At 48.6% G+C, this 18611-nt stretch overlaps 1 protein-coding gene across 5 annotated transcripts in view; it reads left to right on the top strand.

The window, feature by feature from the left end:
* Nucleotides 1-18611, top strand: part of DPP6 (dipeptidyl peptidase like 6) — a 949209-nt gene that overhangs the window by 880967 nt on the left and 49631 nt on the right. For all 5 annotated transcript variants that reach the window (XM_073887499.1, XM_073887496.1, XM_025862147.2 and 2 more), the window contains exons 14-16: nucleotides 890-981; nucleotides 1826-1873; nucleotides 3538-3656. In XM_073887499.1, coding sequence (XP_073743600.1) covers nucleotides 890-981; nucleotides 1826-1873; nucleotides 3538-3656 — 259 coding nt within the window. The remainder of the gene's footprint in view (nucleotides 1-889; nucleotides 982-1825; nucleotides 1874-3537; nucleotides 3657-18611) is intronic.

Here is an 18611-nt window from a genome sequence, read left to right on the forward strand (position 1 = left end):
ATGGGACCCAAGGACTTGGGCCTGCGACTTTGACGCTCCTGTGCCCTCTACCCTTCCTCCCCACCCGCTGGGCTGTCCCCTTACCCTCTGTCCCAGGGCCCCCACTGCCATCCAGACTCCCCTGCTCCCCGCAGGCTCTCCCTGCTCCCAAGACGCCCGCGGGCCCCACCTGACTTACTCAGCATCCGATTCCCACCTGCCTCCCCAGCGCCTGCCATCCAGCACGGAGGGCCTGTGCCTCACACCAGCAGCCCCTGCACACCCCACTCCAGATCACATTGTTCCTGCCAAGAGGGTCATGCATCCCTCCCTTACAGTTTATTGTCATGGTTATTTCACTCTGTAAGGCACTCAAGGCGGGAGAGTACAACACTCAGTAAAACGGTTTCAAGCATCCTTGCAAATGATGGCAGAGAACGGCAGGCATGTGTCCCACCTCCCTCCCCCCTCCCCCCTCCCCCTCCCCCCTCCCTCCCCCCTCCCTCCTCCCTGTCCTGTTTCCTTCCCGTCCCCATATTTCTCTCTTTCCTCCCTCCCAGGCTCCCTATGGCAGTGACTTCAGTAGCAAGATCACACGTTGTAAAGAAGGCCAGCAGTAGCCTATGTGGCATTCGTGTCTCTCATGAAACACGTGTGCCGCAGGTGGAGGCACTGGCCGTCGGGGTAGCGGGTGACAGGTTCCACAAACGCGGACTCTGCCAGTCTCTGTGTTGCCGACATTCAGAGAAGGGGAGAGGGCTGGGGCCCGGGGTGGTGAGCGGAGGCTTCGTGGACAGGCTGGATCCAGGCGGGGGGCAGATGGCACCCCCACGTGGTGTGGGGCTCCTGGGTGAGGAACAAAGCATGGGTCAGGCTCGCCAGTTCCCCCATGTCCCGTCTGGTGCTCCAGCCCAACAGCAGCAATGACAACATACAGTCCATCACCTCCGGAGACTGGGACGTGACCAAGATCCTGGCCTACGACGAGAAGCGGAGTAAGATGTGAGTAGGGCTGGCCGCGGGCGTGGGCAGGCCTCCAACCCCAGGGCCCAGGCCAGCACTGCAAGATGGGCCCTTCCTTTCAGTCACATGGGACTCCCTGGGTCCAGTGTCTCGAGGGCCCCACTTCCAAAGTTGTACGACACTGAGCAGAGGGAGCTGAGCGGCCAGACCCGTGGGGAGAAACGGGAGGCCGTCACAGCAGGCCTGCCGTGTGCCATTTGCAAGTTCCAGGCCGTGTGCATAGTGCCCCGGGAGTATACTCTTGTTCCACACAGCGGTCCCATGGGCTGCGTTACAGGCTCCCCTGTCCAAAAACAAGCAAGCGGAGACAGAGAAGTTAAGTCACTGACCCCAGGTGATTCCGATTATTCAGACGGTAACGAGGGAGCTAGGGCTCAGCTCAGATGGCAGAGGCCAGGCCAGGATGCCCTCCTCCTCCCTGATCCTGTGACCAGAGTCCAGGCTCCCGCCCGCGCTCCGCGTGGCAAATGAACACCATTCCTCCAGCGTCATTGCCCCAGGCTTTACGAGATTACCTGGCTGGGTCCTGGCCCCACAGGGGGCTAACAATCTTGTAGAGAAATTCCCGCATCTGAGTCCAGAGACATGCATCACCATCCTCACCCCCGGCACAGCCCGCCCCCCCCTTACCCCCTCCCCCGGGTGTGTGGCTCGCGGCTTTCCCCGCCTGCACATACACGGGGCTGGGCCTGAGCGGGAGAGTTGGGCCTGTCCCCATGCACCGACAGAAGTCCCCGGGAAGTGCGTGCAGGCCGAGCCTAGCAGTGGAAGGCAAGCCTGCCCTGGAGCCCGCTGATCCCTGTTCACCTGCTGGTCTTTGCAGCTACTTCCTGAGCACAGAAGACCTGCCGCGGAGGAGACAGCTCTACAGGTACGTGGGCACCGACCTAGGAGGTCCTCGGCTTGGACAGCGTGCCCCATGCCGCAGGGCACTAGGGGAGGCGCCGGGCAAACCCACCACAGGGCAACCCTGTAATGTCCAGAGACTATAAGCAAGAATTGCGGAGACCACCGCATTTGAAGCTTTTCTTTTTCTGCTTTTGTCAAACGAGTTCCCCCGACTCACTTTCTCGTGTTGATAACCGACGGTCTTTCCTTCTCACCGTTGTTCGAGGATGATTTGGAGCACTCGTTCTCAGTGGGTTTGGTCGGAGGCAGGTCTGGTAGGGTGCTTGCCGGAGGCCGGGAGGGGAGCAGGCCGGCTCTACCGACCCCACATCGTGGCCGACCCGCTGTGACCCCGGTCAGTTCCGTAACCTCAGAGAAGGCAGAGGGGTGACACCCGAATCCTGGAAAGGAGACTTCTCCCAGGGTCGGTCCCTCTTCAGTGTCGCCCCAGTGACTGTTCTTCCCAGAGCAGGTGTCGGGCTCTGAGACGGGGTCACCAGAGGTGGAAATAGGGCAAATTTACCTCCTCGATGTTTTCCAGACTAGAAGCAGGTAGCAGCGGGTGGTGGCCTACATGCACACCAGCCGCCCCATGTGGACCTGAGGGCCAGAGAGGGTGACTCACGGTCTGGATGGAGCCTACGCCTGGCTTCCCTTCCCGTGGAGAAGACACTGGAGAAGCCCATCAGGTGGACCAGTGGCCCCTCCCACCCGCCGGTGCATATGTGCTGAGAGTGTAAAAGCCCAGGGGAGTCCTTTTGGATGGAGGAAAACTGGCAAGCCCATGGGTCACAGGCTCACTTCTCCGTGTAGCCGTGCGTGTCTGCCAGGATAACCTAGATCATTCCTGTCCCCCACAGGACGGAAGGCGATCAAGGCCGACCGCCTACCTTCTCCTCTACCTTACACATAGGCTAGAAGGCCCTCTTCTGTCTGGCCGGAAGGATCAGCCCCTGTAGACAGGTTTCCGGTGGGGCCTGGGGTCCGAGTTGGCCCTTCCCCTGCAAAATGCTCAGGCAGGAACTCCCTCCAGGTGTGTGCAAAGACTCCTCGGTACCTTCATTTTTGGAAACACATTTCAGGCCTTCTTGACGTGAAATTGTGCTTGCTGAGTGTGGTCCTGGGGATCCTGCTTCCCCGGCCCCACGAATGAGGAGCACCAGCTCTCGGTGCGACTCTGCGGGAGACCCCGCTCGGGAACGGCCAGGGTTCAATTCAGCCCGCGTCTCTGGGGTCCCCGGGGGTTCCTGACGCGCCGTGCGGCAGCGCTAGGCCCTCGGAAACAAGCCAGAGATCCGGAAAGCCATCTCCTCCTCTCCAGAGGGCCTGGCGCCGAGCACTGTGCCCCCTCACAGTGGGGGCACATGGGCCTGATGAACGCGCGGGTGACCGGAGAGCAGAAGTGCTGCGAGCTGAACTCTTCGGAGTTGGGGCGCCCGCCGGGCAGGAAGCGGACGCAGAACGGAATGTTCCAGAGTGTTCCGGGGCATTCCCAGGAAGACGAGGCAGAGGCCCAGCGCGCAGGCGCAGCGTCAGGGACTCTGGAGCGCGTGGGGGGCACTGGAGCCGGGCTGGGGGTCTGCACCTTGTCCGCGGGGCCTGGTTCCCGCCGCCTCGGCTCATGGCCCGCTGTCTCTGCTCCTCCAGCGCCAGCACGGTGGGCACCTTCAACAGGCAGTGCCTGTCCTGTGACCTGGTGGAGAACTGCACGTACTTCAGCGCGTCCTTCAGCCACAGCGCCGACTTCTTCCTGCTCAAGTGTGAAGGTAAGCCGGGGCGCGGCAGGCCAGCACCCCGATGGTGGGCAGGGGAGGCGGCGGCAGTGGGAACGAGTCCCAGAACAGGGGGCGGGGGGTTCCTGCCCAGTCGCTGGTATGGGGGACCGCCAGCATGTGCAGTGTTGGCCAACGGTGGGAGCGAGTCCCAGAACAGGGGGTTCTGCCCGATCACGGGTCCAGGCTCCCACCAGCGGGTCTCGGCACCGCCTCTTGGTGGGTCTGACACCTTCCCTCATGGTTTACAGCCCATCCGAGTGTTTGCACGCTGTTAATCCCAAAGTTCATCAACATTTTCCACAGACAGTCTTGGGAAGTGGGTGAGTGAGTGTCTCACACCTTGATGAACGTAGGCCATGTAGAAAGGTAATAAAGGAATTTCAAAGATCAACTTCTCAAGCCTATTTAAGGATGGAGGTAATAGAAAACTGTCTCAGACAGGAAAAAAATTATTCTGTGACCTAATTCACGGATGATTTATCCCAGAAAGTTCCCGATCACACCGGTCAGCATACACAGAACAGTAGCCATGTCCCACAGTGGACAAAGCAGTATCTTAGCATCTTGTTCTCCTATGCTAGAAAGATAAGGTATGAACCCATAAAAAGGTAAGTGCTAATCAACACGGTTGTTACAAAGTATATGTCAAAGAAGAGCCACTGAGGTCGCCTCAGAGCATGAGACCGTGCCACAAATGGGACTGACCAGGCCAGGAGCAATTCAGTCCTGCGAGTTGTGGGTGGAGAATGGAGAATTCCTGCTGGAGCACGGTCTCGTTAGCCTCTGCCAGGTGCTCCCCAGGGCACGACCTCACCCTCTTTTTATGAGTGTCTTCCGAAGTCTTGAGGAGCCATACAACAGGATCACTCAGCCCCCTGACCACCACAGGCTTAGCCCCAGACATTCTCCCAAGACAATGGGGAGACAAACGGTGTGGGGGGGGCCTCTGAAATACAACTTTAGCCCCGCCTTGGCCCCTCGAAGGTTATTACCAAACTCCGCGGGAGGTCGTGTGTATCAAGGTCTCCTGGTTACCAGGCCAGCGACTCCTGCCGCCCCATGGCAGGATCTTTAGGAGCTTACAACTTGGGGAAATGTGGAGCTTTATGTGGCAGAGATGGGAAAATGGCAAGCCGGCCTGCCAGGACCTGAGACAGCAGCCTGACTGGAGCCACGAAATCAGACATCCACAGTCTTGTCTCCGGGAGGAGAAGCGTCCTAGCAAAATACAGAAGGAAAAGATCGAAGTGAACTTAAAAAAGAACGTCCCAGACAAGGATCTGTCATTTAAAATCCATTTATTTAGCGTGTTGCCTTATGTTAACGTCAGCATAAACTAGCCTCTTGTCTACAACATTTCTCTGTAAGTATTTTTTTTTATATTAACCTATTTTCTGGCTAATGTAACTCGAATACCCAAATTAACCTTGCCCCCAAAACCTAATCGAAACCTCATTTTTAAAAAGGGATTTTGTAAAAAGACTTAAGTGTACAAAGCCTACAGCGGCCAACCCTCGGCCCCCGGGCAGGGTGAGGGGGACCTAGTGCCCGTGAGTCCTGCCTCTGGTGTCCTCCACCAGCATCGCTGGTGATTGCCACGGGGTGAAGCCCCCAAAGAGAGTGATTACGCTGTCGGAGAGTCTGATTGCTTGGGGGTTGTGCTGGGGTTGAAGAAGCAAGGAAAGGCTCATGGGTGAGGTGGCACCTCAAGTGAAGGCGAGAGGGGGATTCAGAGTGTGAAGTGCAATATAGTGGGGAGGGTGCAGCATGAGAGGGGCATGGGGGTGCATCGAGATCGCGTGGGGGGTCCCCTCACAGCCTGGGAGCCCCCATCCGTCCAGTGGAGTGCTGACTTGTATGGAGGATCCCCCCACTCAGCCTGGGAGCCCCCACCTGTCCAGCAGAGGCTTGCATTTAAGAAGTCCCACTTAACAACCAAAATTAAGTCTCAATAATTCTGTTTATCCCCATGTTCCTCAGCAGAGATTAAAGTAGGCCCACATGTGTAGCCCACAGTAGCAGTCATTAAACTTCATCCCCTGTGTATTTCTTTCATACCCCAAAGCTACTCTGGAGACTCCTATAAGCCTCTGACCAGAATAATGTCCCCACCCGCGGCTCGAGAGGCTTTCCTTCTCTGCTCCTGCAGCACTGGGTAGATTACCGTGGCCTCTGAGATGCAGCCAGAACGGCACCACCAACAGCGAATCCTCCCCCTTTGGGCTGAAGAAAAACATAATGACATTAGTGGATTCTCTGTGAATTAGGGGAGGGGAGATCTGGGAACGCTTCCTGTTCACAACCACTTGGCCCGTCCCACAGGGAGCTGTGAACGGTTCAGTGTGGACAGAGGAGGAGGTTGTAGCCCAAGGATTTAGAACCAGGACAGGGCGGACAGCGACCAGCCAAGACAGATGCCCAGGCAGAGCAGCCTCGGGTCGTCACGCTGGGGGGTCGGCGGGGCTGGGGATCATGCGAGCGGCTACAAGATCACCCGCATATAAACGCCTCCTGCCGGTCTATGCACCTTCCATTATGGGGGGTTTTGGTTAGTTCATCTGCTGTGGCCCTGTCCCCTTAACTTACAGGACGGTGTTTGGCGTGGTGACTGAATCCCAGCTGACTGGCACTGTCAGTTGTCTGCAGGGAGTGCAGCTGTGTCACTGGCCCTTTGGTGTGTGGTCCTTCCCCTGGCGTGCGGTGGTCTCCACCCTCATCATCACACTAACTTAGTCTCATTCTGTGCTGTCTTCTCCAGCGCTTCTTAATGTTTAGTCTGTGCTTTCTCGAGGCTTGTCATTTCCGTATTTCCATATAATTTTTTTAAGATTTTATTTATTAGAGACTGCGCATGCACACAAGTGGAGGGGGTGGAGGGAGAAGCAGGTTCCCTGCTAAGCAGGGACCCCCCGCAAACTCTGGCTCCATCCCAGGACCCCAAGATCATGACTTGAGCCGAAGGCAGATGCTTAACCAACCGAGCCACCCAGGAACCCTTGTAATTCTTAAATTCTTAATTTTTATGGTGTAAAAATTTTAAAAGGCATACATTATTTTTATACTTTTGCACACAATAGATTAAAATAGCGTAGGTGAGGAAAGACTCACGTTTGCAATGCTTACGTCCACTCCTTACCTAGCGAGGCCCTCCTACGTGTGCCAGTATTTCTGTCTACAAGACATGGGTTTCAGATGGTCACTGAATGCTTGCATGAGGAACGCCTGTAAACCAGATGCTGTAGAACCTTGTGGAAATTCACCCACGTATTTAATGTACAGATGTTTAGATTTCTTTCCAGACCTCTAGGGTCTGGCACTGAAGCTAGATGCATCCAAAATACTGTGTTATGATGTGACACTTTATAATGATTTTCCAGGAAATATCAATAAGCTTTTGATCTGCACACTTACTCATCTTCTCACTGACCCACTAAGATGGGTGATGATGGAAATACCTCATATTTGCTCAGCTCCTCACCATTTGAAAAGCACATTCCTTATATTTGGTGTTTCTATTCCCATTTCTGATTCCTTGCAATTTCTACTCTAACACAAAGAGATCTTAGAGTTCCCTGCACTGAACATACTGTCTCACACTTCTGTGCTTTGTCTTTGATTGCTCAGCGAATGCCTATCCCTTCCCCAGAGCTTTTTCTGGGCAAGGGTTGGTTTTTATCAGCCCTTTGGATGAGCTAATCCAGGCAGCGTGGGCATGGCTGTGGATTCACCCTCAGACCAGTATGTGTGACAGGAACTATCTCTGATTCCGCATCTGTCCTGGGCCACCAGCTCAGGAGCCTGGCTGCATCCCCCGCAGAGCTGGGACATCACCTTCCCATCTTAGATGACCCCAGTGTTATGTTTAAGGAAGAAAAGTACTCACTTTCTGTATTCGTTTCCTGGGGCTGCCGTAGCATTACCACCAGCAGGGTGGGCTTAGAGCAACTCTCTCACGGTTCGGGGGGCCAGAAGTCTGAAAGCAAGTTGTCTGCATGGTTAACCCTGCTGGAGGCTCCGAGAAGGGACCTGTTCTGTGCCTCTCCCTAGCTTCTCGTGCTGCCAGAAATCCTTGGTGATCCTGGCTTGTAGATGCACCATCCCAGTCTCTGCCTCCAGAGGCATGTGGTCTTCTTCCTGTGTCCCTGGACCCCAACTTCCCTCTCCTTGTAAGGACACCAACCATGGGTAGGGACCCACCCTACTCCAGTCAACTTCATCTTAACCTGATTACATTTACAAAGGCCCTATTTCCAGGTAAGGTCACATTCACAGGTACTGGGGTTAGGACTGCAACATCTCTTTTAGGGGGACACAGTTAACCCATGACACCTCCCTTGTGTGACTCAAATCACCTTCTTGTATAAGAGAGGAAAGAAACCCTGTTGCTGTTTTTCTCGGGGACAGACATTTAAGGGCAGCCACGTTAGACTTGGTGACAGAGACTGTTCCTAATGGCTGCGCCACTTTCTAGAATGAATGAGAGGGGCCGCTGGGGAAAGCAATGGGATCTAACCCGTGTTAGAAGATTCAGAAGATAATGCTAGCATGTTAGCAGAAGTATACATTTTCTCCCGAAATTCTTCTTCCGTGTCAGAAAGCAAAATGAATGCTCACGTCACACAGAGCTTTGAAAAGTAGTTAGGGTTTTCTCCTCCCCAGCTGAAGTCAGCCATGAGCCACTGAATCAAAGCACCCCATTTACGTAATTTGAGTGTTGCAATCATAGCTCTGTTCAGAGAATTGGATTTTTCTCTTCAAACTGAATCCCGAGAGCATGATTCATTTTCCTCCAAGTTTGTCAGAAGGCCTCAGTCAGTCCTATTTCTAAGAAACGACTGAATTCCACCAGGAAAACAGGACCGGTGCATGAAACAGTGTTTGCTATGTCATACCAAAACAGTTTCATGTTTTTAAAAATTAATAAGTAAACTTCTTTTTCATGGAACCCAAGAGGGAACTCTAGCTTTTCTTCCTGTTGTGAGTGGAGAACAGAACAGCCTGTGTTGTGAATCCTGCTGTGGTCCTGGCCCTCACCTCTCTTCCATGTCAAGTTGTGATTTAGGAGCCACTTGCCTGTGGTTGAGATGTTCGGTCATAGATTCAGCAACTCAATTTATCAAGACAAACTTCTCCATCTTGAAGTCAAATTGAAACAAAATACAATGATGTAAGCTTAAAAATAAAGCGAGTGACTCTATCCAGATGACTGTTCTTCTTACTATTAAATGCTCGGGGCTCTGTCATCTCTGTCGCTGCCATGGAGAGAGAGAAATCGCAGAAATGGAGAGCAATGAAGGATGGAATCGGAGAGAGCTGGCTAGACGTTGGGCTTCTCCACTCACTAGCTTTGTGACTTGGGCACGTTGGCTAGCCTTGCTAGGCCCTCTATTTACTCGTCCTGAAAACTGGGGCAACAACACTACCCACAAGGTTGTTGTCAGGGTTGATGGAGATAACAACGCACATGGAATGCTTAGCATGGTGTCTAATGCACAGCAAATGTGTAGTAAATGACAGCTAATATTGTTGTGATCACAGTCACCATCATCATCATCATCATCATCACCTTAGTAATCAATGAAGAGTGTCTTAGATGTCCGCCAGTTCCTGGCTCAGCATCTGGAAGGTGGGGCTGACGCTACAGATGGTTAACTTCTGTGAAATTAACAAAGCAGATCCCTTACCCACTGTTTCCAAATGTGAGTGGCCATCTGATACCTCATCAGGCGGTGCCGGAAGCCCTGGGTCTGCCCTTACACTCACAGGGTAGAAACTTCCAAAAGTGACTGTGGTTGCCAGAGCCACAGAACCTTAAGTCACCCCTCTGTAAGCATGGAGTTGAAGAACCTGGTGGCTTCCAGAGTACGTATGCCGAAGGGGCCCTCCACAGCCAGTTCTTGGCAGAACTTAGGAAGGAACCAGATGTTCTTTCTTTCTTCAGCACTGGGTAATTTCTCTCTGTATGCCATTTCTTCTCTCTGCCTTTACTCCCTCAGATGCCCAGTATTCCCAGCCACCCTAGCCACATCCTGACCTCAGGGGATGTTGCTGAGGGAGAAATGCACACTGAGGTACTATGTTATGTTAGTTCTCCCCGAGTTTTAGTCAGCACGAAGCCATGAATGGCAGGGATGAGAAAGAGGTGTTGGCCTTGCAGACCTACCTCATTTCACTGAAAGTCACTGACTACAGTGCTATAGATAAGAAGGATGCTTTGGCCAAGTCCAAGCTCAGCGAGGAAGAACATCATGAGTGATTGGTTGGTCATGTCTGCCACACGTAGCAGTGAGGGAGGAGGTGGTGCCCACGCACCACATATCTGTTACTGGAAGGAATGGAAATGGCTACTGATCTTGACACCACTACAGAAATTTTCCTGAGGGAAGGTTGTTGCCCAAGGTTTCTGACTGAAGGACAGTTGTTGGTCATACATCTTTTGGAATGAGGAGACGATAGCTCTAGACCCCTCCAAAGTGGCCCAGAGCTAATGCTGGTTCACACCCAGTCCTCCAGTGCATATCTAAGCAGGTGCACCCTCTTACAGCCTGGCCCAATGTGGGCATTAAATATTGTCTTCCACTGAAATTATTTCAATAATTGTAAATAATGGTGCCAGAGCTGGAAAAATAATAATCTGCATCCTCATTGACAAAACTATATTATTAGGTTCAAACATATAGGGTGATATCAGTCCCCTACAACAAGATTTTGAAAGGGAAAAGCACTTGGTTTGCTTCTACAAGCTACCTAATCCTCTAGACACCTCTTACACCAAGTTTCCAAGGCATTAAGCTGGGATGCCCTTTTTAATTTTGAGTTTGTCCAAGTGAATGTTTGGAACCAAGTTTCAGACTCCTTGGAGCATTGCTAGTGTGTTTGTGAGGAAGAACATCTGTTCAATCTCTCAAACATTTGGAACTACTCCCTTTGAGGCTGTGGTACCAAGAACAAGGGGAGAGATTCTCAGGGCCGGTTATATCATTAGTATAATATACATGAATACTTTGGAAGATGTTAAACCCATCAGTAAATGCTGCCAGACTCCAAGCAAATCACTCAGTTGAAGCCCTGTTGCTCCTCAGTAATAGCTAAACAAGTATCTCTCTTGGGAAAAAAACTTCTCACTTTCCCACCTGACCCCTTCTGCATCACCAGGCAAGTGTCTGTGCCAGTACCAGGTGACAGAGTACTTTCTGCAAAATGGAAAGTCTTTCCTGAAAATGTGCTCTTTTGAAATGTCGATTGACAATAAACAATACCATTCAGTGCAATTATAACAGCTCTATGATCCACACACTCCTTTCATGCCCACTGCCCCAACTCCAGTGAGTTAAGAGCCTGTACCCATCAGGTTTCCTTCAGGCTCTCCCTCCAACCAGCCACTTTGCTTGTGACCACCACATCACATTTCCTAAAGTGTGTTTTTCTTCAGAATGGCTTCCCGAGCACATACATTTCTCTCTTTTCTACACTAAATGGTAAAAGAAAGATAAAATTAAAAAATAAATGGTACCACTGGGTCACCAAGAAGGGGGCCACCAGCAGACAGAACAATGAAGAAATTTTGGAAAGTAAATAGAAATAGATCACATTGAGAGTGAAAGCCAAAGCCTGCTATATGTAGTGTGATTGATGAAGAATGTGACTACAAAAAAAAAAAGGAAAAACAATCAACAAACTAAAAGACAACCTACGGAATGGAGGATGTTTGCAAATGACCTATCCAATAAAGGGCTAGTATCCAAAATATGTAAAGAACTGATACAACTAAACACCCAAAAAACAACCCCATTAAAAAATGGACAGAAGACATAAACAGCCATTTCTCCAAAGAAGACATCCAGATGGCCAACAGACACATGAAAAGATGCTCAACATCACTCTTCATCAGGGAAATACAAATCAAAATTATAATGAGGCATCACCTCACACCTGTCAGAATGGCTAAAATCAAAAACACAAGACACAACAAGTGTTGGCAAGGATGAAGAGAAAAAGGAATGCTCATGCACTCTTAGTGGGAATGCAAAAGTGATGCAGCTACTGTGGAAAACAGTATGGAGGTTCCTCCAAAACTTAAAAATAGAATTACCATATGATCCGGTAATTCCACTTCTTGGTATTTACCCAAAGAATACAAAAACACTAAATTGAAAGGATACATGCACCCCTATGTTTATTGCAGCATTACTTACGATCACCGAATTAGAGAAGCAGTCCAAGTGTCCATGGACAGATGAATGGATAAAGAAGATGTGGTGGATATACCGTGGAATATTAAAGTATGAAAAAGAATGAAATCTTGCCATTTGCCACAACATGGGTGGATCTAGAGAGTACTATGCTAAGTGAAATAAGTCAGTCAAAGAAAGACAAATATCATATGATTTCGCTCGTATGTGGAATATAAGAAACAAAACAAATGAACAAAGACAAATGAAAGAGACAAAATGAAAATAAGAGACAAACCAAGAAACAAACTCTTAACTACAGAGAACACACTGAGGGTCACCAGAAAGGAGGTTGGGGGGGATGGAGGAAATAGGTGAAGGGAATTAAGAGTGCACGTCTCTCTCTCTCTTTTTTTTTTAAAGATTTTATTTATTTATTTGACAGAGAGACACAGCGAGAGAGGGAACACAAGCAGGGGGAGTGGGAGAGGGAGAAGCAGGCTTCCCGCGGAGCAGGGAGCCCGATGTGGGACTCGATCCCAGGACGCTGGGATTATGACCTGAGCCGAAGGCAGACGCTTAACAACTGAGCCCCCCAGGCGCCCCAAGAGTGCACTTCTCTTGACGAGGACTGAATCATGTAGAGAATTGCTGAATCACTATGTTGTATACCTGAAGCTAATATAACACTGCATGTTAACCCTACTGGAATTAAAATTAAAAGCTTAATTAAAAAGAAAAAAAGAGTAAACTCACTCAACAAAATATATGCCCTCCCCTAAATTTTTTTTAGTTCCAAAGAAAAACTGAGGAGAGGGGTCATTGCACACCCCGGTTTTCCAAGAAAGCCAGATAATGCCTGACAAAGATCAATGGAGGCCTCATAATTATTTTTGGCGCTGTTCTCTTCCTTCTCAAAAGTGTCCTTGTTTGGGCAACATTATGAACAGAACCCCACCAAATCATAATCTGGAAGATTCACCAGGGTTGCCCAGAAGACCACTATTGGATGGAGATGAAAACTCAAAGAAATCTTGAGAGATATGAATAATAGATCCAAGAAATGCATTCTGCCATGTGGTGGTTCTAGGAGAGACTGCAGAGAATAAAGGGGGGAAAATAAACCAAGATATACTAGAAGAAAATCCCACTGAGCATTAAGTTATCAGAGAGGAAAGAAGTATGGAATGTCTTACAAGAATTTGGGGAAGGAGCTGAAGTTAGTTCCCCCGAATGAAACTTGGCAATTCAGAGGTTAGAAATTACATAAGGTTACAGGTAGTGGCACTATGGAGGGTTTTTTCTTTTCATTTTTCTTTCCTTTTCTTTTCTTATTGTAAATACTCAGAGTAGTATCAGACTTCTCACCTTCAAAACAACAGTTCGGGAAATAGTGGAACATGATCTATAAGGTACTGCTGATAGAAAACAATTTGTTACTTTTGTCCTGTCTCTGCTAAGCTCTTGTTCATAAAATGGGCAGGAAAAGGAACTTGGGGATGTTCAAATATGTAAAATTTACCATTCATGCATCTGCCCTGGAAAAAAACTATACACAGATGCACTTAAACAAAAGAAGGGGGCTGCTCAAAGAGAAATAAGAGGCAAATGATGAGCAAAGAAACTAACAAACTTTAACAAAATTTTAAATCATTACTGGATAAAATTTTATGCAGTTGTTAATAAAGATTCCTAAAACAAAAGTGCTTAAAAAACTAGAAGAAACTTCTAGATGATTCCAGCCAGCTCTGAAAAGACAGCTGTGCTGGAGAGTTGCAGTGGGAGGGGCAGGAGGGAAAGTGAGCCCCCCACACTGGAAAAGAGCAAGGTGCATGCACGTTTGTTGTGGGTGGGGAGGGGCCAGGAGAACCAGGTGCCTGCGTACTGAAGAATTAACTGGACCCTTATCTTATACCACACACACGCACAGCGCAAAATGGATTAAAGACAAGCATAAGACCTGACCCTGTAAAACCCCTAGAACACACGGGGGAAATTCTCGTGACATGGATCTTGGCGGTGATTTCATGGACATGACACCAAAAGCTCAGGCAACAAAACCAAAAAGAAACAAGTGGGACTGCATGACACAAAAAGGCTGGTGCACAGCCAAGGACGCCATCGACAGAGAGAAGAAGCAGCACACACGGGGGGAGAAAATACTTGCAGACCACACATCTGACCAGGTGTTCATGTCCAAAATGAGTGTGGGCTGTGAGCCACGCACCCACCCCTTGCACGGCCGCTGGAGAGTTCCGAGGGAGGCGGATGGCCCCCATGGGTACGTCCCCAGAGCACACACTTGACATTGTATCCTGTTTCCTAGATTTCTCCCTTTTTTGTAATCCTTATTTTTACATTGTTCTGCTTTTCCCACCTATCCATTTTAAGCCAGTTTTATTTTATCTCTGCATTTGTGTCTTTCTTATCTGCCTTAAATCCTGTTTGCCACAGACCCAGGGCAGACAAATGTCATCTATGAGGGGGGGACGGCTGGCCAACTGACTGGCAGACAGAAACCTCACACTGCTCCACTAGCTCCGGGGTGGCCTGCGGTCAGCCCAGAGCACCTCGGACCTGGGTAGCAGCCCTGCCTGCCCGTTGTCAAGGGCAACGTTAAAGGGACTTCGATATACAAAACAGATCAAAATGATGTCTCATTGGCATTATAATATTTTATTAGCTCAGAAGTATAGCATGGGCTTTCCAGATCAATCCAAGAAGACACTGAGACTGTTTTTGGTGAATTAGTAAATTTGGAAATGATAAATTCGAGAATGCAGGTCAAAGTCAGAGACTTGCACCCACGGGCACCTGAGTCCTAAAATTCCAGTCACACTCTCACAGAGCCACCGTGGCCCTTCTGTTTTCAAGCCCCTACTGGAATAAATGGCTGAGAGGTTCCTGATGTTTGTTCAAAACCTATCAAACTATCTACCCGCCCGTTCTCAGATTTCCAACCTCTGGTGTCCAAGCCCGTGAACTTTCTGTGATCCACCCTCTTTCTCCTTCCTCTGAGAGTATTCTTTGCCTCTTTTATGCTCTTGTGTCTTGTACCTGTCCCTCCTGGGCACAAAGCTCCCCAAAAGCAGGACCTGTTTCGTTGGCATCTACACAGCAACTCTACCATAGACTGGATATTTGTTGGTTGATACAGGCACGCTCATGAGCCCAGCAGTGCTCCAGGGTGGTGATGGGTGCCATGTGTATAGGAGTCTTGGAGATGGGTGCAAACCGTCAGGGGCCGGAGCCCATAGACACGCCGCTCCTCCCCTCCCAACACATCTCTGCCATGTCTCCTTCCTCTGTACCAACCCCCAAGGCGCTCTCTGTCCCTACACCCTGCCTCAGTTTCCCCTTAGCACATCTCATGGCTGCCACGGATATTTTTGTATGTGTGTTCCAATGCCCGTCTTGCCCGCAGAATGTCAGCTCAGTGAGTGCAGGAGGTTTGTGTCACCCCTGCTTGGAGCCCAGCACCTAGAACAATGCATGGTGCGTAGCGGGTTCTCAATAAAGAAATACATTTTTGAGGGAATGAATAAAAGCTCCACCAAAATGCTACACTTGGAGGCCAACATAGACGGAATTCAGAGTCATAATTATACTCCAGAACTTCCCAGAAAGGAACTCCTGTGCCCTGTTTAAGGTGTTATGAAAGCTACTTCTCATAATGTGGAAAGCCTAAATATTCTTTAAGACATTATTTTCTGTCATCACTCATAAAAGTACACTTACAGGATATGAAAGTATAAGCACTGATTTACTCTTTTAGGCAGAAATGTAAACAAGGAAAGAGGGCTCCAAGCAAGAAAAATAATGCAACATGCAATTTTAAATCATATCATTAACATGCAGTAGATGGGTCTGAATGAATTTTCCAAGTGAATATAGACCCTTTGGGCAGACTTGACATGTTTCTTTAGAGAGAAGCCCTGGGGCCTGTGGGTGAAATTTCAGGGAGTTGTGTCTGCACATAACACAAGGAAAAGCGGTGAAGTGTTGTAAGCATCTTTCTAAGGTTCTAGCTGGTTGTGCCCTGTAGGTCCACACCGTGTTGGTGGAGGCTCCTACCCGGAGTTCTCCAGGTGGAAACTAGGTGGCCAGTGACAGAGAGGTCTTAGGAAGATCCCTTTGGGCTCTTGGGGACTCTATGCCCTCATATTCTCGCCAACGTAGGAGTCCAGGGTTGTTCTTTTCCATTACTGTTGCAGTAGCGCACCTATAGGGAACAGGCCAGCATCCAGGCACATTAGGCACCTTCTCCAAACATTGGGTATCTCTGGCCACACACAGTGGCGCTTAACACTAAAAAACTGCACACCTGAGCGATCTGAAGTACATTCTAATCCCGTCACCAAAACCCATTGTATCTGTGAAGTCAAAGTTTAGTATTAGGCCAATTTTGAGTTGTCTTTTGAAAACGTGATGATTGTCCGCTCATGGGGTATGGCATCGTCGAGGCTCACCAGTTGCCAGCGAATCTCAGGAGGTCGTGCCTTAGCTGTCCAAGCTGTATTTTGCTGTCTCTGCCTTATCTCACCTGCCTTGGACAGGACGTGACTTCAGCTCTCTGATCATGTCAGAGCCTCATTTCATAATCTGGATTTTTTTTTTTAAAGAAAATACTCAAAGTCAATTTTACTTTTCCACCTAGTGGTTATTTGTGAAAAGTTTGTTTTATAGATGGAGATAAGGAGGCATTGGCACTGGATGAAAAAAATCCTCACCTTAAACCACATTGCTGGCGTATTTTGACCACCAGCAAAATATCCATCCATCTCTCCCACCTGGGTTCCAATAGTAGGTGATGTTTTTGTTTTAAACCAGGGAACATTAATTGCCTAGCAGAGATGAATTACAAGTATTTGATTGGAAACGTATAGCTGGCTCTCAACAAAAGTTTCCATTTTAGATAAGACATAGAAAGAATCGATCCCAAACTTAATTATTGATGCTAATGGAAAGGAAAAGGAATGATGGAGAACAGATGCTTGTTTAGCCATGAGTTTCTGCTCCTCCCCTTTCTCACTGTTGAAGAGAACACTTGTATATGTAGATGCTTGGTGGCGCAGGGAGGGAAAGTCCGTGAGTGAACCCCACTTGGCAGAATAAATGGGGTGTGCTGATTTCTGGCTCTTACAGTATTTCAACAGAGCTTCAAAACCCATATTTTTATATAAAAATAGAATTTCTAAATGTTGGAAACCAACCAGAGTTTGAAACATGTTCCTTTTGGCTAAGCAGAGCATTAGCAGGCTGCACCTGAACCACAAGTGACTGGTCTGTGATGTCTGCTCGAAGCAACACAGTGGATTGCCAGGGGGAGTTTCTTACTGGTTTTTGGTCCCAATTATGAGCTTCCCTCTTGGTTATCACTGAATAACCAAAGCTTAGATAGCCAAAAGGAGCCATAAGAGAAGTGGATATGTTTAAGTCTCAAGGATCCAATTCTGGACACTCATGAATCCATACTTTTTAAAACTGATCTGTAGGAATCTTTCGAAGGTGTTTGTACTTAATCCATCCTGTCCAGCATGGTTGAGTAGGCAGTTTTTATATTAATAAATTCTTCCCATTATACCATAGATAAATTGTCTTCAAAGACGTAAGGCTGTTTATCACTTGTCCTGCTAGCTGTAAATCAATCTTTCTTTGCTGCTTCGGGGAGCTCTTTGGCACGGTCGGTGTCTGCCATCATTGACTTGAACCACTGGTCCATGTAAGGAAGAAAGTTCTCACAAAATAAACTGCGGTGATTGTTAGTTCCACTTTCCTTGCTTTGTTGTTGAGGAAACCAAGGCACAGAGCTATTAATGACTTAAGCAAACCACACAGCCGGTCAGTAGCAGCAGCACCAGACCCCACGCCCTCCGGCCGCCATGCTGGTGTTTCTATGAACACTGTTCTTCTCACGTGTGTCCGGCTTAACATAATGGCCATCAAAAGTTTTGTGTGCTTGGCACATTGTACTCAGAGAAAGAACAAAAGAGGTGAACCTGGGAGATTTACTAAGGGAAAAGGTGAAAAACAAAGCTCAGAAGTCACATTTTTATTCTCATAAGTTCTGTCCGTGTCATGCACACCAGTTACGTAGCTTCAAAAACGGGATGGCTCATGTTTGAGTGAGAATGTAGAATATGTGGTTTGAGCCCCTCGTCCTACTACCACGAGGAGATTTGCATGCCAATAATGAATTGCTGTTAAGGAAAAGAGTCAACAAGAGACCTACAGTTAGGAGTTTAGCCCATATCCAACATGTAAATGCACACTCATTATGAGTGGGAGCTACAAATAATCATGTAAATTGTGGGTGACCCCAATCCTGTACATTCTGCACTCAGCACAGTGGCGAGCTTAATACACCAAACATTAAACAACAGTTGTCTTCTTCAATGTCCAACAACAAAAAAGCCAAAATGGCAACCGAAGGTGTGGCAGGGGCAGAGAGGATTGAAAAATGAATTCAAAAAAGGAGCAGAACTTCGTACAAAGCGCTTTCTTCAGGAAATGTGGTGCCAAATAAGTCGGCAAACTTTTTCTCTCCAAGGAGATAAAGTAGGGCCATCCATGATCTTAAAATAGTCACATTCAAAGAAAAATGAGCAGAGACATCTGGCTAAATGTTACATCTGCTTTCACTTCCATTAATTTTTCTTTCCCAGAAGAAGGTATTAGATCATGTTAGACAGCTATTGGATGATAATACGGCACTCTAAACACATTTTTAAAAGCCACCTGTTTTATCCTTTGTGGCTGTCAGTCCATACATGGA

The sequence above is a fragment of the Callorhinus ursinus genome, unplaced genomic scaffold (assembly GCF_003265705.2).
Source record: "Callorhinus ursinus isolate GAN/ISIS: 27379988/994484 unplaced genomic scaffold, GSC_fseal_2.0 scaffold80, whole genome shotgun sequence".
Lineage (NCBI taxonomy): Eukaryota > Metazoa > Chordata > Mammalia > Carnivora > Otariidae > Callorhinus > Callorhinus ursinus.